This window comes from Brienomyrus brachyistius, chromosome 1, assembly GCF_023856365.1.
Source record: "Brienomyrus brachyistius isolate T26 chromosome 1, BBRACH_0.4, whole genome shotgun sequence".
Classification (NCBI taxonomy): domain Eukaryota; kingdom Metazoa; phylum Chordata; class Actinopteri; order Osteoglossiformes; family Mormyridae; genus Brienomyrus; species Brienomyrus brachyistius.
Genome location: NC_064533.1, coordinates 35,542,488 through 35,561,347, shown reverse-complemented (window position 1 = coordinate 35,561,347; position 18,860 = coordinate 35,542,488). Strand labels below are relative to the sequence as shown.

Genomic DNA, 18,860 nt, shown 5'->3' with positions numbered 1-18,860 from the left:
GATTATCGTGCGGCTCCTCTATTCTGTTTTTTTTTTCATTTCTTAGCACAAACTTTGAATCCATTTACCACTTTCAAATTTTTGGATTGATCGTGGATTTTTTTTATGGATGTTTAAGATGTATGAGTTAATTTGGTGGAATAGCTCTAGACATCCTCGTATTGAAAAGTGAGTAATTAAAAAAATATTACGTCTACACTTTTGGGGAGGCTGCAGTTAGTATATTTCTCCTATTGTTTCCTGCATGGTTGATCTGGGTTTGAGTACTGGTACCGCCACTGTTCCATTCCTTCATGGCACTGAAAGAGATTCCGAGAAAACAGCTATTTTTTTTAAATATGGGCATTTTACCTACATCTGGATGATGGTTGTATTTTGCACTTGTGAAGAATATAACTCACAATCTGCTTACATGTGAAGTAAGGGCATGGCTGCAATATTTGCAAGTTTGCAGATTATCAAACACTTTACACATTTACAGCAGCTTTTCCACTAGAAATGGTCAAACCAACAAGTAGTTGCACTTGGTCCATGAGACATTCTGTGACACCATCGCAGTGTGATATATGTGTAACTGAGCGCATGATTCTTCTATTCAGAAAAGATATGAAAGTGAGACTGTTTATGCAATATAAAATCATAATCACATAAACATGCGTGTTAAATTATACAATTCATGCAGTGATATGACAAAGAATTTTCATGGTCACAGATGAGGAGTGATTACTTCATCACAATGTCAGCTAAGGGAGGACCTGTGAGGGGACCTGATCAAACTCCTTTACAAGTGCAAGACTCACTTTGTTTGCTTGTTTATTGAGCATTTAGAGGTATGATACAAAGATTTAACAAAAAGATCAAGTGAAACTGGTTAAATGAAAATAGCTTAAGGGATTCTTTTAGCCTTTTATTTATATGTTTTAATAAATATCTCAGTAGTTTTTGCTACATACAAGCCATGTTTAACAAGTTCTTGGGGTGGGGTGGGGGGGGGGTATTAGTGTTAAGTTACACCTAAGTTGTGCATGTTTTGTGTATCTGTCCTGCCTCTTCTCATTGGCTTATCTGCAGACACTCGTTGGGGTATATATAAGTTTGTTGAAGCTGTGACTGCACAGTGACGCTGTGTGCCTGTATATGAACCCCAGGACACGATATGGTCGAACACCATTTCGGTAAACAATGGGGGTGATCATTCAATAAACTGTAACCTGTCTAGATTATGGGTTTTTACCGAATGATGTTCCCACAGGAAATGTCTACGCTACCACGACACCTTTAAAGGATTTCAGCCACTAACTAGATACATCTTCACCTTTGAAGTACTGTGTAAGTCATCAGATGTTTCCAAGTTCAACAGATCTTGATTATAAATGTAATTATTTGCATGACATCTCCATAAATCTGTCCAAATATCCTAAATAAAAAAATGTATTGACGTCTCTAATCATAACCGTCATGTGACAGTCTCTACGGGATTTGTGAAGCTCATTAGTTGATGATTGGTATCTGTAAGATCAGTTTTTAAGTGTAATATTATGTTTTTAAGTGTAATGTTATCAGTTTATAAGCTATATGAGATCAATAAAGTATATATTATGTACTGTTTCCCTTGGTCAAACAAATATTACATTTGTTTACAAAAAAACATTTTTACGAATGTTTCATATTTGAGATATTACTTTTATTATAAATATCTATGTACAGGAAACAACGCATGAAGGCCTGGTGGATAAGCAAACCTGTTCAGAGGTATTTTGTACATTGGTAGGTGACCCTTCTGTAGTTACAAAGCTAATCGGCAGTAACGGGTGCAATAGATGATTTTAAATTACCTGAAAACACAACTCTGTAACAGCAAAAGACCAATATAATCGCCTTCACACAGAACAACATTTCTTTGGGTTCCACTACCTGAAGTTATAAATTCAATTTAAAGAATATATGATTTAAAAAAAAGAGGAGTTTAACACTAACGCAGTTCTCCTTCATAAAAAAACACACACACACACGCGTAGACACTGGGTAGAATCCTGCAGGAATCAAAATTGGTTTGCTTAGTAAAAGAGAGGGAAAAAAAAGGTATCTGAATAAGTGATGAAGGACCTCGCTCACCAGGTGACGTACTCAGGGATGACGACGGAACCCAAAGAGCAAAAAGAACCTTTATGAGGATCAAACGCAGCCCTCAGTTTATAGAACTACATTTAAAAACAGGGGGGGGGGGGAAATAATCTAAATCAGCATTTCCCAACCCAGCCCTCAGGGAGGGAGCAAACATGTGGACTGTCTGGCAGGGAGCATAAACGTGGACTGTCTGGGGGGTCCCCGATGACTGGGTTGGGAAGCACTACTCTAAATCTCCCTGAAGGTACATTTTTCTTGAATGTAAACTACTGCCCTTTGAGAATTTACACCATTTCTGATTAATAGCTTGGAAGATTTGCCTGTATTATTTACAGGGGGTTCATCAGCCTGAAAGGGTCAAAATCCTTGTAGTATTTTACCGTCATAACATAACTGCCTAGAACTAGGCAGACAACTCATTCAATTTCTGAAATTTGCGTTAAACAACCACAGGTAATTTACTTACACATGCAGACACATTTAACCTAATTAGAACCAATAATACAAGAACCGTTCTTTCATCAGGCAGTAAAATTTTAGAAACTCAGGTTACTATATCAGTTAAACCTGCATACAAACTCGATCAACATAAGTACAAATCACAAGGAACACAAACATTTTCCTTAGAAAAACATAATCTGCTGTATTATTCCATTTGGCATGTCATAGCTGCTGCTAAATGGACTAATACGATGTGTTTTTATTTAACGATGGACAACATTATTCCTGTCTGTCTGTCTGTATAGGTGTGGTGTTATGAATAAGGCTGAGGGTATTATATGCATATACACATGCTTGAAAATTTGTCAACACAGAGGTGTGTTTGTTCAGGGTGAAGTCCGGGTCATTCCTCATGAAGAGTCCAAAGCAAAACGAGAGGAACCTCACTTAGGTTCCTCCTCAGAAGCATCATACCGCAGCAGTGGCTTCATCAGGTCGTTCTGGTTTGTTTAAGTTCTGGATCTGCTCAAGGACCCAGTTGATGCCTGGTCGTTCCTGAGGGTTGGGCACCATGATAGAGCTGAGCAGCATCTGAAGGCCTTGCGAGTACCTTGTAAGGAAATCATATGGGGTGAGTGACTGAAGACAGATGGAGGAGTTGTGTCTGTAACAGAGGAGAGCCAGGCAGGCCCAGTGTTACTCACTTGCAAGGTTGAGGGATGACAATAGGGTTCTGCACAGCTAGCGCCACACTGTCGCCTTTCTGGAACACCATGTCATAAGGCCCCTCCAACATCATCATGGAGTAGAGGACACAGCCCAGGGACTGCACAGTGGACAGAGAGACAGTGGGCAAAATCGGTGAAACTTGCCGAGCTTGCTGGTGCAGATTTGCAGAGTGACGAAAAATCGATCTTATAAACATGTCATGGGTCGGTACTCTGACTCTTCTAAGGGGTAAATGAGCTCATGAAATCCCTCATTCTCTACTACGGAAAATGGCTGATCGCCCATTGTTCTCTCGCCAGTATTTTAGTAGTTGTTTCTTTAATTTTGATGCTGCTAACTTTATTGATATTGAGAGTTTAAATATCAACCGGCAATATCGGTACGTTAACTGATATATCGTGCATATGAGTAATAGAAAACTGTGACGTCAATTCTGAGTGAAAATTGTACAGCCCTATACACAGGCATGCTGCATGCTTTTCACAAACTGTATTTTTTTTGATGGTGTTGTGTAGAAATGTGTGGCTATGGTTCATGAGTTTGCTAAATTTATGCTAAAATTCACTCCTGTTATTCATATAAAGAGAAAAGTACAACTTAAATGCATATATGGTGATTTTTTAAATCTACAAATATATAAAAATACACACTTTATTGGGGGGAACAAAAAAGAACTAGTTGTAATGATTTTCAAACGACATTTCAAGATTTGCATGAGGTTGCAACAGAACTGAGAAAAATGCAACTATCTCCTACTTAAAAACCATGAAAAAAATTTAATTTTTGAGATTGACCAGTGCACATTCTGAATGGTTAAATATATGTCAATGTTGAAACAGATGAAAAAATGAAATTTCATTTTGAAGATTTATAACATGCAACTGGTACCGATTTGGTGGAATCACCCTTAAGTATTGGTACTTTGTTACTTCACACATCTGGACGTGTCAGACTGAGGACTGAACAGAGTGCAAGTTTCCTACCCAGATGTCTGTGCGCTCATCGATGGTGCAGTAGCTCTCCACATTGAAGAGCTCTGGTGCCCTGTAGGAAATGGTGCATCTCTGGGAAGCCCAGTCCTCAAAAAGAGAAAAGGAAAGATCCTGTGAGCAACAGATGTGCACACTGGCTTCCTGCAAAAGGCTTTCCTGAAAGCCACACACACACATACATCACAGTGATACCTGAATGGTCATGGCCTCTCGGGATCCTCGGACCTCAATACGAGCCTTGTTCATGGAACCGAGGTCCATCAGGATCGGTGTGTCGTCCTCGTCCAGGAGGATATTGGTTGGCTTTATGTCCCTAATAGATAGACAGGGAATGGAGAGTGTGGTTCTGAGTACTCTTTTATTAGGGGCAGTGTGGAATTCCAACTGGAAAGGAACTGTACTGGACCTGAGCTGATAAACATTGACAACGGTCTTCGAGGGTTTCAGTTAGGGCGCTTCTGCACCATACCAAGTACCGTACTTTTCCTGTCCATTGACTTCCAGGTAAGAACCAGAACCTAAAGTGCAAACCAGCTGGGGTGCTTCTTTGGTACTTTGGAGTGGGACTTGAAACGTTTCCTTTGTTTATCGGTTATGCAAATACAAATGCCAGCCTGAAAACAGCTGCTTTAATAAATGACGTAAAAAAAAAAAAAAAAAAATTTAATTTGATCGTAAGAACATATACAACAAAAAGATCTAGATAGCAGGACAAGAAATTAATGTATTTTGCATAATATACTAATACAGCATGCATATAGCATGTTGTCCCAGGGATGTGATTTAGTTATAAATATAGAGATGTGATTTTGCTTAATAAATATTGAGGAATTTATAAAACAAAAGAGTGAATAAATTTCTCACAAACCCATCTTCAAGTGATTTAACCTGCAAGGATGAACATGATTCCAATTGTCTCGGAGAATGAATGTAGCGCTCTTGAAAAAGCAGTGGAGGTCAACTGTAAGCTGATTTTTAATCTATAAAACTATAGATAATATAGTTTTTTTTGTTCTTTTTCTATAAGAAGAATCTATAAAAGGAATAATAATTAAAATTGCAAAGCTTCCTAAGCTGCCTATGGCAGAGCAAGAAGTAAAAATATTTTATCAAAACTTTAACCCCCATGTTATAATGTAAGAATCGTATGTGCATAACATGCGATGCTGGTACTAATATTGCACATTGTACAGCGATTTTTCAAATTCAGTACAAAATACCCCGCCTCATGCTGTCAGGTCATGCGGTGCCGGTTCCAGTTCTTACACCAATGGAAAACCAACACCTTGGAGTACCGTAAGTGCAGAACGTTCTCAAAGCACCAAAAGGTCAGTACCTGCTGCAGTGGAAAAGCCCCCTTAGTCTCTCCAGAGGAGTAACAGTACCTGTGGGCATAGCCTTTGTCGTGAAGGGCTCTGAGGCCAGTGCACATTCCCTGGAAAATGTGCAGAATTTGTCCCTCAGGCATGGAAGCACCCTTATCCCTCAGCTTCTCCAACACAGACCACAAGCTGCCTTTCTGTGAGGGGCACAGGCAGGAGAACAAGCAAAAACTTCAACAACCATCCCGAGCGAAGCTGGGGGGCATTTCACAAAGAGCAGGCAGCTGTCGATAAAAACACACTGATGAAAGGCAATGCGAATAACTAATACATATTTTCTCATGCTGGACAACCCTAACCTTTGTCATATCCATTTAAAAACAAGAATACATATGTACAAGATCAGGTGTGATTAGCACGATCACTGAATCATACTTTGCTAAACTAGATTTTCTGTGGTTGATGACATTAAACATCAACCGTGTAGAACAGCAATAAAAAAAATTCAAAGGTTCACTCAATTGAACATCACGCTGAAAGCCATGTAATTGAGAGAAACATACAAAGTGCATGAAAGAAGTTGAAATTCATTTCAAAAACAAACTGCATGAACATGCACCTGCCTTAGCATAGCTCCACTGCTGAATCCCTGTGCTCATTTGCATAAAGTTCGCTGTAAATAGGGTTGCAGTTCAGCGGGTACCGTGTTGATCTTTCAGCCCATTAAGCCACTTCATCCTCATCCCTGCCACGCTGACTTTATGGTTACTCATTAGCACTGCTGGGTCACATTTATTGGATGTTGCAGCAGACTGGGTGATACTTTGCTTATTGATGAGGCTGACAGGTAATATTTAATTACTGCTGGAGCGGACCAGGACATGAACATTCATCATTCGAAGGAGACTGGACGACTCACCCTGATATAAGGCAGTAGCAGCCAGGCCTCAGTCTTGCCCCCGCGATCGACGAAGGTGTGGCCAGCTAGCGAGAGGACATTGGGGTGATTAAACAGCTGGTGCATCTCCACCTCCGTCTGGGCCTCCTGGCGGCCCTCTCTGTCATGGCAGAGGATCCTCTTCAGGGCGTAGAAACGTCCGTCGTGCACTCCCTCCACAAGGTCCACATAACTGAACCCCCTTCGAAAAGATTTAGATTTTTTTCGTGTCAGTCTGCTTGATTCCCGCAGCATCGTGTGATCATGTAATGCTCGAACGAACCAACTGGCCTTAAAGTTCTTTAAAAGAACAACATAAAAGTTATTATTCAATGTGATATTTTTATTACACCAAATCTGATGAGAAGCAGAACAGCTCTCGACGGAATCCAGGCCTCCTGCAGGTGGCAGACCAACTAGCCGATGCCTTCTTACCCTTCCTCTAGTTTCTGTATAAAGAAGTATCTCTTCTCTTCTATGGTGATAGTATTGCGAGCGCAGATACAGAGGTGCTGACCCATGGTCACTGGCACATGGCTGGCTCACCACTGGATTGGCCAGGGAGATGGAGGAATGGGTGAAGCCAAGAATATATGAGAGGGACAAATTAATATGAAAAGAGAAGGCGACAGCTTTCTTTAGGGAATTTACACTCTTTGTTACGAATATCAGTGATAAGTTGCATTCCACACTAATATAGAAAAACAGACCGGGATTCAAAGATAAATACAAAGTAATAAAATCGATTACTTGATTCAGATGCATATCGGGTACATCCATATTACAATTCGTAAGCGTAAAAGGCCTGCCTGTTGCAGAAAGTGTCTCCATCCACACGGATCGTTCCGTTAAATCCAAACGCCACTACAGTTCGCATTCACATGGCAACAAGAAAAAATTATTTTTCCTGTTTGTTATACAGAAATACCCAAACTACTGATCAGCTGCTACAAAAATGCAATAATGTCGTGAACGTATTGGGCTCACTAAGGCACCCACACCAGCTTATCTAACATTTCAGCGGAACAATGTACTTGGTGTACAGTAACGTAGGGCGTTATAATTAATTCAGTGCTTTCCTAGTACAGCTTTCTTAATTATTAAGCAAATAATTTTGCGCTTGGTGTCCAGAAAGCCGGGCAAGACCAAAATGATTGTGATTCCCAACTTAATCTCCATCCTGTGTTCGGCGAATATTAACGACCAAACTATCGGATGTTAAGGTGGCGATCACGGATCACTTTAATACACGCTTAACTGCAAAACGATAAATATAACGTGGCGTATAACGACAAGACCGAAATGGGTCACGGCGCAGTAAACCTACAAGCTAAATGAAATGAAACAGAATCGGTGCACCTGAAATTACAAATAACTGCGATTTATCTATCGGATTAAGGGCTTGATATTAACTGCCGGAATGTACCTTAGCGGTGAATTCGGCGATCGCGGACACGGGATCGCTGGGCGGCCATCGGGCCCTTCCTCCGCTCTTCCTCATCCTCGCCGTAGTTCCGCATACACGGTGTGACGCAGTCCGGCTCCTCCCTCCTGCTAGCCGCTGTGCCATCTCGAAGGTTCACAGACGTACCTGTTGCGTAGGATGTGGTTCAGGAATATTGTCGTTCATCTGTCCATCTGTCAGTCGTACCACTTCCGTCATACTCATGGATTCTGCTTACTGAACATTATGTGTCATGGTGTAGCACATTTAGATGTGAGTACTACTAAATTGAAAAGAAAAATGTAATTAAACTATTGTTCAAAACTCCGGGTATTATGTTTGTAGAGGGGCTCCTTGGTTTTAAGCTATACAGTGGCTCAGTGGCCTCACAGCCCCTGTGTATATCTAGTGAGTCTATGTGAGTTTCCTCCAGGTATGTTCCCCTCATGCACTTCATAAACTTTTGGTTTGGTCAACTGCTGTCTCTATATTATGACATTAGACACTCTGTGATAAACTGGCATCTTGTAAAGAATATCCCATGTTGTACCTTCTACTTTTGATAAAGCCTTCTGCTTCTGATAAAATTCCAGTCTCATTTGAACCATGTCCAGGTTAAAAGCAATTAAGTGAGCTAGATTTATTTATTTATTTATTTATTTTGTTATTTTTATTTGTATTTGGAAATATATTAGTTTTCACAAACAAATGATGCAAGTAATTCAGACAAAGGCCACTCTGGAAATAAATCTTTTAATATATGTTTTTCACTGAACCACGGTGCATATATATATATATATTTCAATTAGAAGCACTGATTTTTTTTGTCCATCCTTAACACTCCTCCCCTTCCTCTTCTTCTTCAAAAGAGTCAATGCCTACCTCTTCATAGTCCTTCTCCAGGGCTGCCATGTCTTCACGGGCTTCAGAAAACTCTCCCTCCTCCATACCCTCTCCCACATACCAGTGGACAAAGGCTCTCTTGGCGTACATCAGGTCAAACTTGTGGTCCAGGCGAGCCCAGGCCTCAGCGATGGCAGTGGTGTTGCTCAGCATGCACACAGCCCTCTGAACCTTGGCCAGGTCTCCTCCAGGAACCACAGTGGGCGGCTGGTAGTTGATACCCACTTTAAAGCCAGTGGGACACCAGTCCACAAACTGAATGCTTCTTTTGGTCTTGATGGCTGCAATAGCTACATTGACATCTTTGGGAACCACGTCTCCACGGTACAGCAGACAGCAGGCCATGTACTTGCCGTGACGGGGGTCACACTTCACCATCTGATTGGCTGGCTCAAAGCAGGCATTGGTGATCTCAGCCACTGACAGCTGCTCGTGGTAAGCCTTCTCAGCAGAGATCACTGGGGCATAGGTAGCCAGAGGGAAGTGGATACGGGGATAAGGCACCAAATTGGTCTGGAACTCTGTCAGGTCCACATTCAGGGCTCCATCAAAGCGCAGTGAGGCTGTAATGGAGGAGACAATCTGGCTAATAAGCCTGTTAAGGTTAGTGTAGGATGGGCGCTCAATGTCCAGATTCCTGCGGCAGATATCATAGATGGCTTCGTTGTCCACCATGAAGGCACAGTCAGAGTGCTCCAGGGTAGTGTGGGTGGTCAGGATGGAGTTGTAGGGCTCAACCACAGCTGTGGACACTTGAGGGGCTGGGTATATTGCAAATTCGAGCTTGGACTTCTTGCCAAAATCAACTGAGAGGCGTTCCATCAGGAGGGAGGTGAACCCAGAGCCAGTACCCCCACCAAAACTGTGGAACACCAGGAAACCTTGCAGGCCAGTGCACTGGTCAGCCTACAGAGGAACAAAGTAGGTAACAAAATTACAGTGGTGCTTTGCATCCAGTTGCAACTGGCAATAAGGAACCTACAAGACAGAGGCCTTTTATGCAGAGGGCAGAAAACAATTTGTGGCAAATATGAGCCCCAAACCCCAAAAGCTCAAAGTTTCATACCAGCTTGCGGATCCGGTCAAGAACTGAATCAATGATCTCCTTGCCGATGGTGTAGTGCCCACGGGCGTAGTTGTTGGCAGCATCCTCTTTGCCAGAGATGAGCTGCTCTGGGTGGAACAGCTGCCGGTAGGGACCTGTGCGTACCTCATCTGCAGAGAGTATAAAAATGAGAATATAAAGGAAACTTTCATGAATGGTTACTCTGCTGACTGACACTTTCATCGAAGACATCTTTCCATTATATCTGTTCGTAGAACCTTACATTTTAAGTGTTCATATCAAAATATATTGCAATATTATTGCAATACTAAATACCTTGCTACAGTTAGAAGAAGAAATATTTAAATAACTTAGAAATTGATGTCTTTCAGTGTTTGTCTCTGCAAGCTAGGTCTATGTGTCTGTGATCAGAAGGTCGCTGGTTCAGGTTCAAATCCTACAGCTGACAGAATAATTTCCCCATTCGGTCCTTGAACAAGGCCATTAACGCCAATTGCTAATTGGCTGATCCTGATCTCTCAACTGAATGTCACTTTGGACAAAAGTGTCAGCTAAATACGTAAATGTGAACAGTTTGCTAGGAATTAAATCCTGAAGTGTTGTTAATCAGGACCTGGTGGGCATTCCAGAAAGTAGGTTTGGGATTTAACCTGAACTCCAACTTGAATGAGCCTGAAGCAATGCTAACATAGGTACTGGGTTCCAGAAACACTGATTAAGGAGACAGAGAGACAGCCTGGCAATGATGTGCGACGCATATGTAGATCATTCTAATTTTCTTTAAAATTCATCAGACTAATGTGGTCAACAATATTGTCTAGTATACTTGATAGAATAAGGAACATAAATGGTTCACTCTGTGTACATTGTGCTGTGTACATATGGGAATTTATTTATATAGTTACAATTCAATTGGAACCAAAGGAACTTGGCAGCAAGATAGAATGAAATATAAAAACATAATTCAAAATGAAAGGAATATTACTGTGTATTTGTAATTAATCCCAACATTTGTATAACTGGAGACTTTGACTGATGGTTAATATTCATTATGGATGGATGGATGGATGGAACAGGGTAGAGACATTGGCGATGTCTGACCCCCCAGTATGTTTAACATAATCAACACTCACTTTTAAATGACTTTGAATCGCTGTTCTCATGGCATTATTGGTCAAGTGAATCCTTCTGCCACAATACATCCTCATACTTTTATATGCGATTGGATATTTCCCAGATTTTGCCTAATAGTGCTGAATACATTAGATAAATTAAAGCATTTTTTAAGAAGAACATGAGGAGCCAATCATACTCAGTGAGGGGACATACATGGAGGACTGCTGAGATATAAGTTCATGCAGGAGTATCTCGCATGTCAATAGGCACATCTGATTACAGAATATACACTTGCTTGTCCTTTAACAGAGTTTGGCTGACCCACCTGAAGAGGGTTAGGGTCCCCCGACCTCGACAACTGAGCTGAGCTCAGTATAAACTTATTCCTAATGTCCTGTTCATATGTGAAAGTGTGACATTTATACATGGTCCATCAAAAGAAGTAAATAAAGCGTTCTTCAGACGGAGGATATTAAACTAATGCTGTAATGCTAGTTAAAGTGAATTTTGTGGATGTCAAGATGGATGATTCTTGTAAAATGACCGAAAAGTTTGTGTGTCTCATATTTATGTGCAGGCAAAGGGGACACGTGAATAAAACTGTGGGGAATTTGCCCTTATTTCATTTATTGTGGAGGTTGTGAGTGATTGGTCATTTGCACTGATGTTCCTGAGATCTTTGCCATCTCCGACGTCTGCAGTGTGGTGGAGATCTTGCTCTGGCTCAGTGTGCAGTTCAGCAGGACGGAGCTCTCAGCTTAAGTTACAACGTTCAATGCCATCACCAGTAAACATTTCTATAATAAATGGCAAGCCTGTAATTTGGTGAAACTACCCATTAGGTCTAATTACTGTCCAAGGTTTGTTTCTGGGAAAAACGACAAAAATATGCAGTAGCCTTCTGAGTGCTAAGCGATCTTGGCTTTGCGAGATGCCCTGTATAAAGGAAAGTGCAGCTCATACTTTGTGGAAAGTCTGACTTGCGGTTGCTCTGCCAGTGTGTTCGCCCTCTACTTTGTTATATAACAGGTTTCCAGTCTCCAGTTTCCAGAGCAATAATACAGTTTGTAAAGATGTGAGCACAGATCCATGAGGTGTGATGTTTGAAATGACAGGCTGAAAACGGATGTTCAAATAAATTAGATAAAACATTATTAAATTAAATCAAACCTTACTGATCCCAGGCATGCATTATTCACTTAATCACGGACTTGGATGAGAAACGGTACTGTTCACGGAGGTGTTCGCCAGGGAATGACAGAATGTCCAATCGGAGGATAGTTTCTGCTTCTGTGTCAGTGGCAGCCCCGCCCGTCAAAGCCGATTTTCTGTGAGCTAAACCACTGTTGAGTAGGTTCCAAGCCTTAGTTGCCACAGTAATTAACTGATGTTCAGTTTAATCTCAGTTTTTGCAACAGAAAGTGATCAAGTTCATGCTGTTAACTCGGGATTACGCCCCAAACCCACTTCCTGGCTCCTCATCACCTTAGAATGGGCTTGTTACGCTATTACTGTTTGATGATACCAGTAATATTTGTAAGGGATGTTCGCAGTACTTACCAATAACAGTGGGTTCTAAGTCCACAAAGATGGCCCGGGGGACATACTTGCCAGCTCCAGTCTCACTGAAGAAGGTGGTGAAGGAGTCATCATGACCTCCCACAGGCTTCTGGCTGGGCATCTGCCCGTCCGGCTGGATGCCATGTTCCAGACAGTACAGTTCCCAGCATGTGTTTCCCATTTGGACACCAGCTTGCCCAACATGGACAGAGATGCATTCACGCTGTCATGAGGAAATGCAACCAGTTCAGTTAAGTAACTGGAGGACTGACTCATTTTTGTGAATAAATAATGCTGTTGTAACTGCCATACATACTTCTCATATATATATATATATATATATATATATATATATATATATATATATATATATATATATATATATATATATATATATATATATATGTGTGTGTGTAAATATAGCCATACAATACTTTAAATATTTAAATGTAGCCATACACAATGTAAAGCTCTTTTATATACTTTTGCATGTTTAACCCAACACATGGCCCATTTTCCAAGGTAGGGCATTCTGAACTTATAATGCCAGTTATCCCCTAAAGGTGGAACTAAATACAGTAACGTGGTATTTGAACACTGCACAGTAATATTCTCAGAGGAAAACACAGTTTCAAACTGGGACATCGCCACCACCACTTCCATGCAGCTGCCGAATATGAGATAGCCCTACCCATTCCAGACTGGAGTACTGCACACTGAGGGGAGGATTTCGGCTGGTTTCTGAACTGAATACTACACACTACACTACTACATACATAGACTACAAACTAGGGATGGGCAATACAGTATAAACGTTATATCAACTTATCATCATATAAAATTTAAACAATAAGAAAATGAGAGACTGATAAACTGTAGATAAGAAACACCGCTTGATAGTAAATATCAGCCTATTGCATCACAGAAACGAACACAGTTCTAACCAATCATATGGTAATCGTTTAAGATCTGACAACCTATGCATAAGAAATGCACAGCAAGGTTGATTGAGTTCGCAGAGCATGAAATATGCTGCTGTTAGCTATGTGAGTCATGGAAGAGTGTTGCTGAAGAAAGGGACAACTCCACAGGCACAGTCCTTTTAAAAATAAGACAGTAACCAACAGTAAGAATGGGGGGGGGGGGGGTGCAAGTACAGGTGTTGATTCTACTAACAACAGCAAACACTGTGGAGGCAAGCAGCAAGACACAGTGGAAAACCAGCAACAAACTACTGTCAGCGTTTTCTATAGTGTTACGCCCTATAACAAACGAAAGTTCTTGTAAGATTTTTTTATTGAAATTACATTTTAGCTTGTTGGCAAATTGTCCATGGTGGTGAATGTATGTGTCAATAGTGTGTGTGTGTGTGTGTGTGGGGGGGGGGGGGGGGGGGCATTTGGGCATATATATATTAGGGGTGTCATAATTAGAATTAGGTTTATGCCCGTAGAGATGGATGGAGAGTCCCCACAAAGATATATAGATACCTAATCTGCGTGTTTGTGTCTGTGTCTCTGCCTGTCTGTAACTGTGTGTCTGTGCCCTGCGATAGGTCCCATCGTAGGTTAGTCCCTGCTTTGTGCCCGTAGCTTCCGGACCCCGGTGACCCTATGTAGAACAAGATGGTATAGGAAATGGATGGATGGATGGATGGATGGATGGTGATTTCAGTTTGCAGTCCATTCAATTTATCATCTTTTTCATGTACTAGATCTGTTTCAATAGAATCCTACCGAAAATTTAAGCAAAAATTGAGCCTAGGAGGAAAGAAATAATGAACGGAATTATATTATCATAATAATTAATCACATTCTTTTCCTTTTTCTGATGAGTAAGTAGAACATCACTTGTGATTTTCAGTGAGGTAGCTGCTATTCCATGCAGCTTATGCCATTTAGCACCACGCAGTTAAGAAACCAAGAGGTGTTGAAAAAAGAAAGTACAGGAAACAGGCAGCAGCTGACATTCTGTCTGTGACGACGTTTCTCATCACGCTTATGTTTCATATGCAGTGTAGATGGTAAAAAAAAGAAAAAATCAACAACAACTCAATACTCCCACATGCCTTTTATTAGGAATTTTAAAACTACAAGTAGGCGTATCTAATAACCAGGACCCAGTTTTTCAAAAGTAATGCAGTGGGATTTTGGATCGCGGATTGGATCATATCTTGGAAATGGGTTTTTCAAAAGTAAAAGAGGGATTCTGAATTAAGATCAGACCACGTAATCCAATTTTACATTTGATTTGGATCAAACCTGTCCTTTGGGTTATTCAAAACTTTGAAGTCAGATTGGGATCTATTTGATCCAAAAAAAACAGGATTATCCTGATCCCACCAGAAGGGTGGATTCAGTTGTGATTTTTTGACCCAAATAAACCATATATATATATATATATATATATATATATATATATATATATATTATTATTTTTTTTTTTTTAAGTGAATGATCACAAACTCAGTGGTTACTGATGATATATAAATTCCTTCATATTTGAAGCCTATATGAAGCATGTCACATATAATGATATTGAGATATGGTAAACAACAACAAAATAATATCAAAGCTATCAGATGTCAAAGAAATGTCACTGTTGCTCATAGCTCTATAATTCCACAGTATATTAATGACAATGACCACAACAGATATACTCATTTAGTCATTTAATGGCAAAAGTAATTTCTCACAGTTGCATCTCTAATTGCATGTCCAGTGTGTCCTTCATCATGTAAGAACATTGGTAGCTGTCCTGTAAATGATTTTTGACTTTTTAACAGTATTGTTTTTGTTTTGTTATTTCACATAAGAACAAACTAAATTTTTTTTATTTTTTTTGCAGTGTTTCTGTTTCTTACAATTAAAACAAACAATGGCTATTTGTGGCCACTGGTATTTTGCCTACCTGTTGTTTTTTGCTAAGCCAGTAGGCTACACTGTTGGTTCCATTTAAGGCTATGGTAAACAGGATTTAGTAATCCTGAAATTTGATATTTGGATCACAGTGATCCCACCCAATATTCCTTTAAAAAACTGTCATAAGAGTAAGATAGATCAGTTAATCCTGGATAGCAAAACATGGGATTTCCAAATCCGGACCAATTTGATCCAGATTAAATTTTTTGAAAAACTGGGCCCAGAGAATTCAGAATAAAAAAGGCAATGAACAATGAAAAAGGGGTAAAATCAGAGGCATTCAGACAATTCATTATGGTAACAAAAAAAAACATATGAAATGGTTATTCCAGTCAACACAGATTGAGCATAATGCTTAAATATGTCTGTACATGGGCACAGCAGTTTACACACTCAGGTTTTTGGTGGGTATAAAATGCATCTGTACTTCTCGTCTATCAGTGTACTTGACAGGTATATGGGTTTCAGACACACTCATCCTTCCGGAAGGACTGCATGTTATTTAGTGTATGAGCGCGGGGTTTGGAGTCAGAAAGACAAGCTGACAGCCTGTCTGAGAGCATCGGCGAAGCACATGACTATAACAAGTGGGGCGTTTTTATTATTTCTATTCAGTCTAAATTGTAGTGATAGAAAATTTGACCCCGTTAACAACCAATATTAGCTTTTGAGGGCAAAGAATGACAAGTGGAAATCTGAAGGGCAGATATGGAGTGTCGAAGAGGACAGGATCAGAGTTTGGATTGCAGCAGGAATGTGAAAGAAGGAAGGGGAACCTTCTGCAGAGGTCAGGGCTGAACGCGGCAGCCTCCCCAAGTCTCCCCAGCAGAGGTGCCCCAATTCCGCTACAACAGAACACCGCGACCTCACAAGAGGGGGTTGTTGTTTTCCTTGTATCAATCGCTTTCTCTGGGGTGCCTGGGTACTATTTTAACCCAGCCCTTCCCTTTGCAGCCTAGAAGGGCGGGCAAACACACGCAAATGTGAGCGAGCGCTTTGGCTAGAGTGTGTCTGTCAGCAGCAGCTATTTATGGTGGCTCACCTCACCGGGCGAGAAGCTTCCAGAACCTGAACACCACGGGACACACCCGCACTGCAAACATGAGTTTGAAATACAACTCCAGCTGGACAGGGCACATGTCACTGCAGAATACATAGCAGTTCTAATGCTGTCACTGGGAAAGTCCACCTCTGACTTCACAGGTTATTACAGAAGCAAGTATAGCACATGGACACCAAACAGTAAATAATTTATTTCCCAGGAATGGACGTTTTTCCACTTTTTTCCTGACGTGTGTAAATGTTAAAAGTAAGCAAATTTAAAAGTAGTTAAAATGATGGTGTATAGTCATTGGGAATTGTATGGAATTCTAAAGTAAGTCAGCAAAATGATTTAACTTTGACTTGTACCGCAATAAAAATTACAGAAAAATTACCATTTGAACAATTATACTGAGAAAGTGAAGCATGTAATATGCAATGAAAATGGTGCATTACACATGATCTGGGGTGTAGGGCTGGAGGATGGGGGGACCTGTGGCCCCACTATTTAATTTTGAAACTCTTGCATTTAAATAGTTAAGTTATGCTACCCCCCACCCCCTGCTCATTATCACACTCCCTCCTATGCCTCTGGGCAGGGTACCAGGCAGAACTGCTACAGTGCATTTGCAGTCATCGTCCCTGACAGACCACAAACCTGAGGGAGGGGGGTCCTTTGTTCCCTTTGCCTCGCACCTGCTGTATGATTTTCATACTAAGAGCAGCCTGTGACCCAGATGCCGAGCGTTAGAGCCATTATGTTTTTACTGAATATGTACTTTTGAATATTTGGAATTAATATTTCATTAGTATTTGTAACAGAATTTTGAGCTATATTTCTAAAATCTGGATACTGGATTCAAGACCTTTAGTTTTCTAAGACGTGTAAAGGAACTTCGAGGTTCGGAGCTAGCGAGTCAACTTCGTTCCTCCCCCGGGGGACTCTGAAAGCACTGTATACAAATATTACAAATGTGTTTCCCCCTAAATAAACCCTGGAATATATAGATGCACGAGACTTTGAACTTCACCATAAATAAATGAGGACAGTCACGCTGTAGCCATATTAAAATAAAAATGACAATAGTAAGACCATCATCTAGATGGCAGAACCAGCAGACATAAGCAGCCTCAAAGCTACTGTTTATTCCACGTCACGTATCAAGCGCTCATCGGCCTTCTCTTATGTAAAAAATCATGTTTATGTTTTTCTACTGTACATTTTACAGAACACAACAATGGTTTGCATCTACTTTTGTGAGGAACAAGTAAAGTTACCCTTGAGATAACTTTAGGGCACATTTCATCAGTTCTCCTTTCTGATAACATGTATGCAAATTGTGCGACACAGACTTTCATTAAATGCTATTAAAAAACTCGATTGTTTGTTAAATGAAAATCAATCGTATGCCTCCACGAAACAGTGACATAGTTATACAATGTAGCAAATGAGGAAAGTGCATTATTTGCACCGCATAACAAATAACGTGAAAAAACATTCCAGTCATACATTTCACTATAGAATAGTAATAATGCAGTAAAATGTATTCGAGATTAATTCTGACTGGAGAAAACTTACTCTGTTGACCAAACGAGTGCTTGACGTGCATCTAAAAATACATCTATACAGCTATAGATATTGCCTGATACAAGATACAGAATCAGGTGTTGTAAATGCAGAGCTAAGCTTTGATATACATTTGAAATGATCGTTGCCCCGATAATAATAATTATTAATTACTATTATTATTATTATTATTATTATTAATAATAATAATACTTATATTATTATTATTATTATTATTATTATTATATTTTATTATGTTTGCACTTCGGCAGAGGCGTCAGAAACATTGCATTTAAACAGGATAAAAACTCACCATTTTGACGATTCGGTTTGGTCGAATTGTAAAAATACAACTAAGTATGATGTGCCAGCGATCCTCACAGCGCACCTTTAATGTGGACTCCGCGAGTAAATTGCGCTGAGGGAGCGGCACAGTTGTATGCTGCGTGTTGGTTGCAGTAAGCAGAGGAGGGACGGCGCCGCAGCTACCACTCACGCTTAGCTAACGCGCGTCTTAGACCTATAGCCGGGCGAACCTGCGTCATGGGCACGAAGGACTTAGAACAAACGTAGGAGAAAGTGGCAGAACGCAATTCGCAGAGATTTTATTTTAATGTAAAACGCATTAACCTGTTTCAGACATAACTTATTTTGTTTTCTATAAGTTTATTTTGTGACTAATTTTATATATGTA

General features: G+C 40.3%; 2 protein-coding genes across 2 annotated transcripts; both read right to left on the bottom strand.

The window, feature by feature from the left end:
- Positions 1 to 1,662: 1,662 nt before the first annotated feature.
- On the bottom strand, positions 1,663 to 8,121 carry stk16 (serine/threonine kinase 16). Its single transcript, XM_049005913.1, has 8 exons — positions 7,975 to 8,121; positions 6,984 to 7,096; positions 6,531 to 6,750; positions 5,675 to 5,808; positions 4,482 to 4,602; positions 4,281 to 4,376; positions 3,273 to 3,394; positions 1,663 to 3,178 (listed from the first exon to the last, which is right to left on the bottom strand). The coding sequence occupies exons 2-8, from the start codon at positions 7,067 to 7,069 to the stop codon at positions 3,037 to 3,039; spliced, it is 921 nt and encodes a 306-aa protein (XP_048861870.1). The 5' UTR covers positions 7,070 to 7,096; positions 7,975 to 8,121; the 3' UTR covers positions 1,663 to 3,036.
- A 610-nt stretch (positions 8,122 to 8,731) lies between these two features.
- LOC125731766 (tubulin alpha-4A chain-like) lies at positions 8,732 to 18,659 on the bottom strand. The gene is made up of 4 exons (XM_049005904.1): positions 18,480 to 18,659; positions 12,638 to 12,860; positions 9,962 to 10,110; positions 8,732 to 9,801 (listed from the first exon to the last, which is right to left on the bottom strand). The coding sequence occupies exons 1-4, from the start codon at positions 18,480 to 18,482 to the stop codon at positions 8,827 to 8,829; spliced, it is 1,350 nt and encodes a 449-aa protein (XP_048861861.1). The 5' UTR covers positions 18,483 to 18,659; the 3' UTR covers positions 8,732 to 8,826.
- Positions 18,660 to 18,860: the final 201 nt, after the last annotated feature.

Bases quoted from the DNA above. Each gene is read 5' to 3' on its own strand.
- stk16 (XM_049005913.1), bottom strand. From the start codon at position 7,069: ATGGGTCAGCACCTCTGTATCTGCGCTCGCAATACTATCACCATAGAA. The intron at 5,809-6,530 runs GTGAGTCGTCCA...TGCCCCTCACAG, and splicing joins TGCTACTGCCTTATATCAGG to AAAGGCAGCTTGTGGTCTGT. The intron at 4,603-5,674 runs GTACTGTTACTC...TCTATCTATTAG, and splicing joins GACAAAGGCTATGCCCACAG to GGACATAAAGCCAACCAATA.
- LOC125731766 (XM_049005904.1), bottom strand. The intron at 10,111-12,637 runs GTAAGTACTGCG...TACTCTCTGCAG, and splicing joins CTTAGAACCCACTGTTATTG to ATGAGGTACGCACAGGTCCC. The intron at 9,802-9,961 runs GTATGAAACTTT...GTTCCTCTGTAG, and splicing joins TTGACCGGATCCGCAAGCTG to GCTGACCAGTGCACTGGCCT.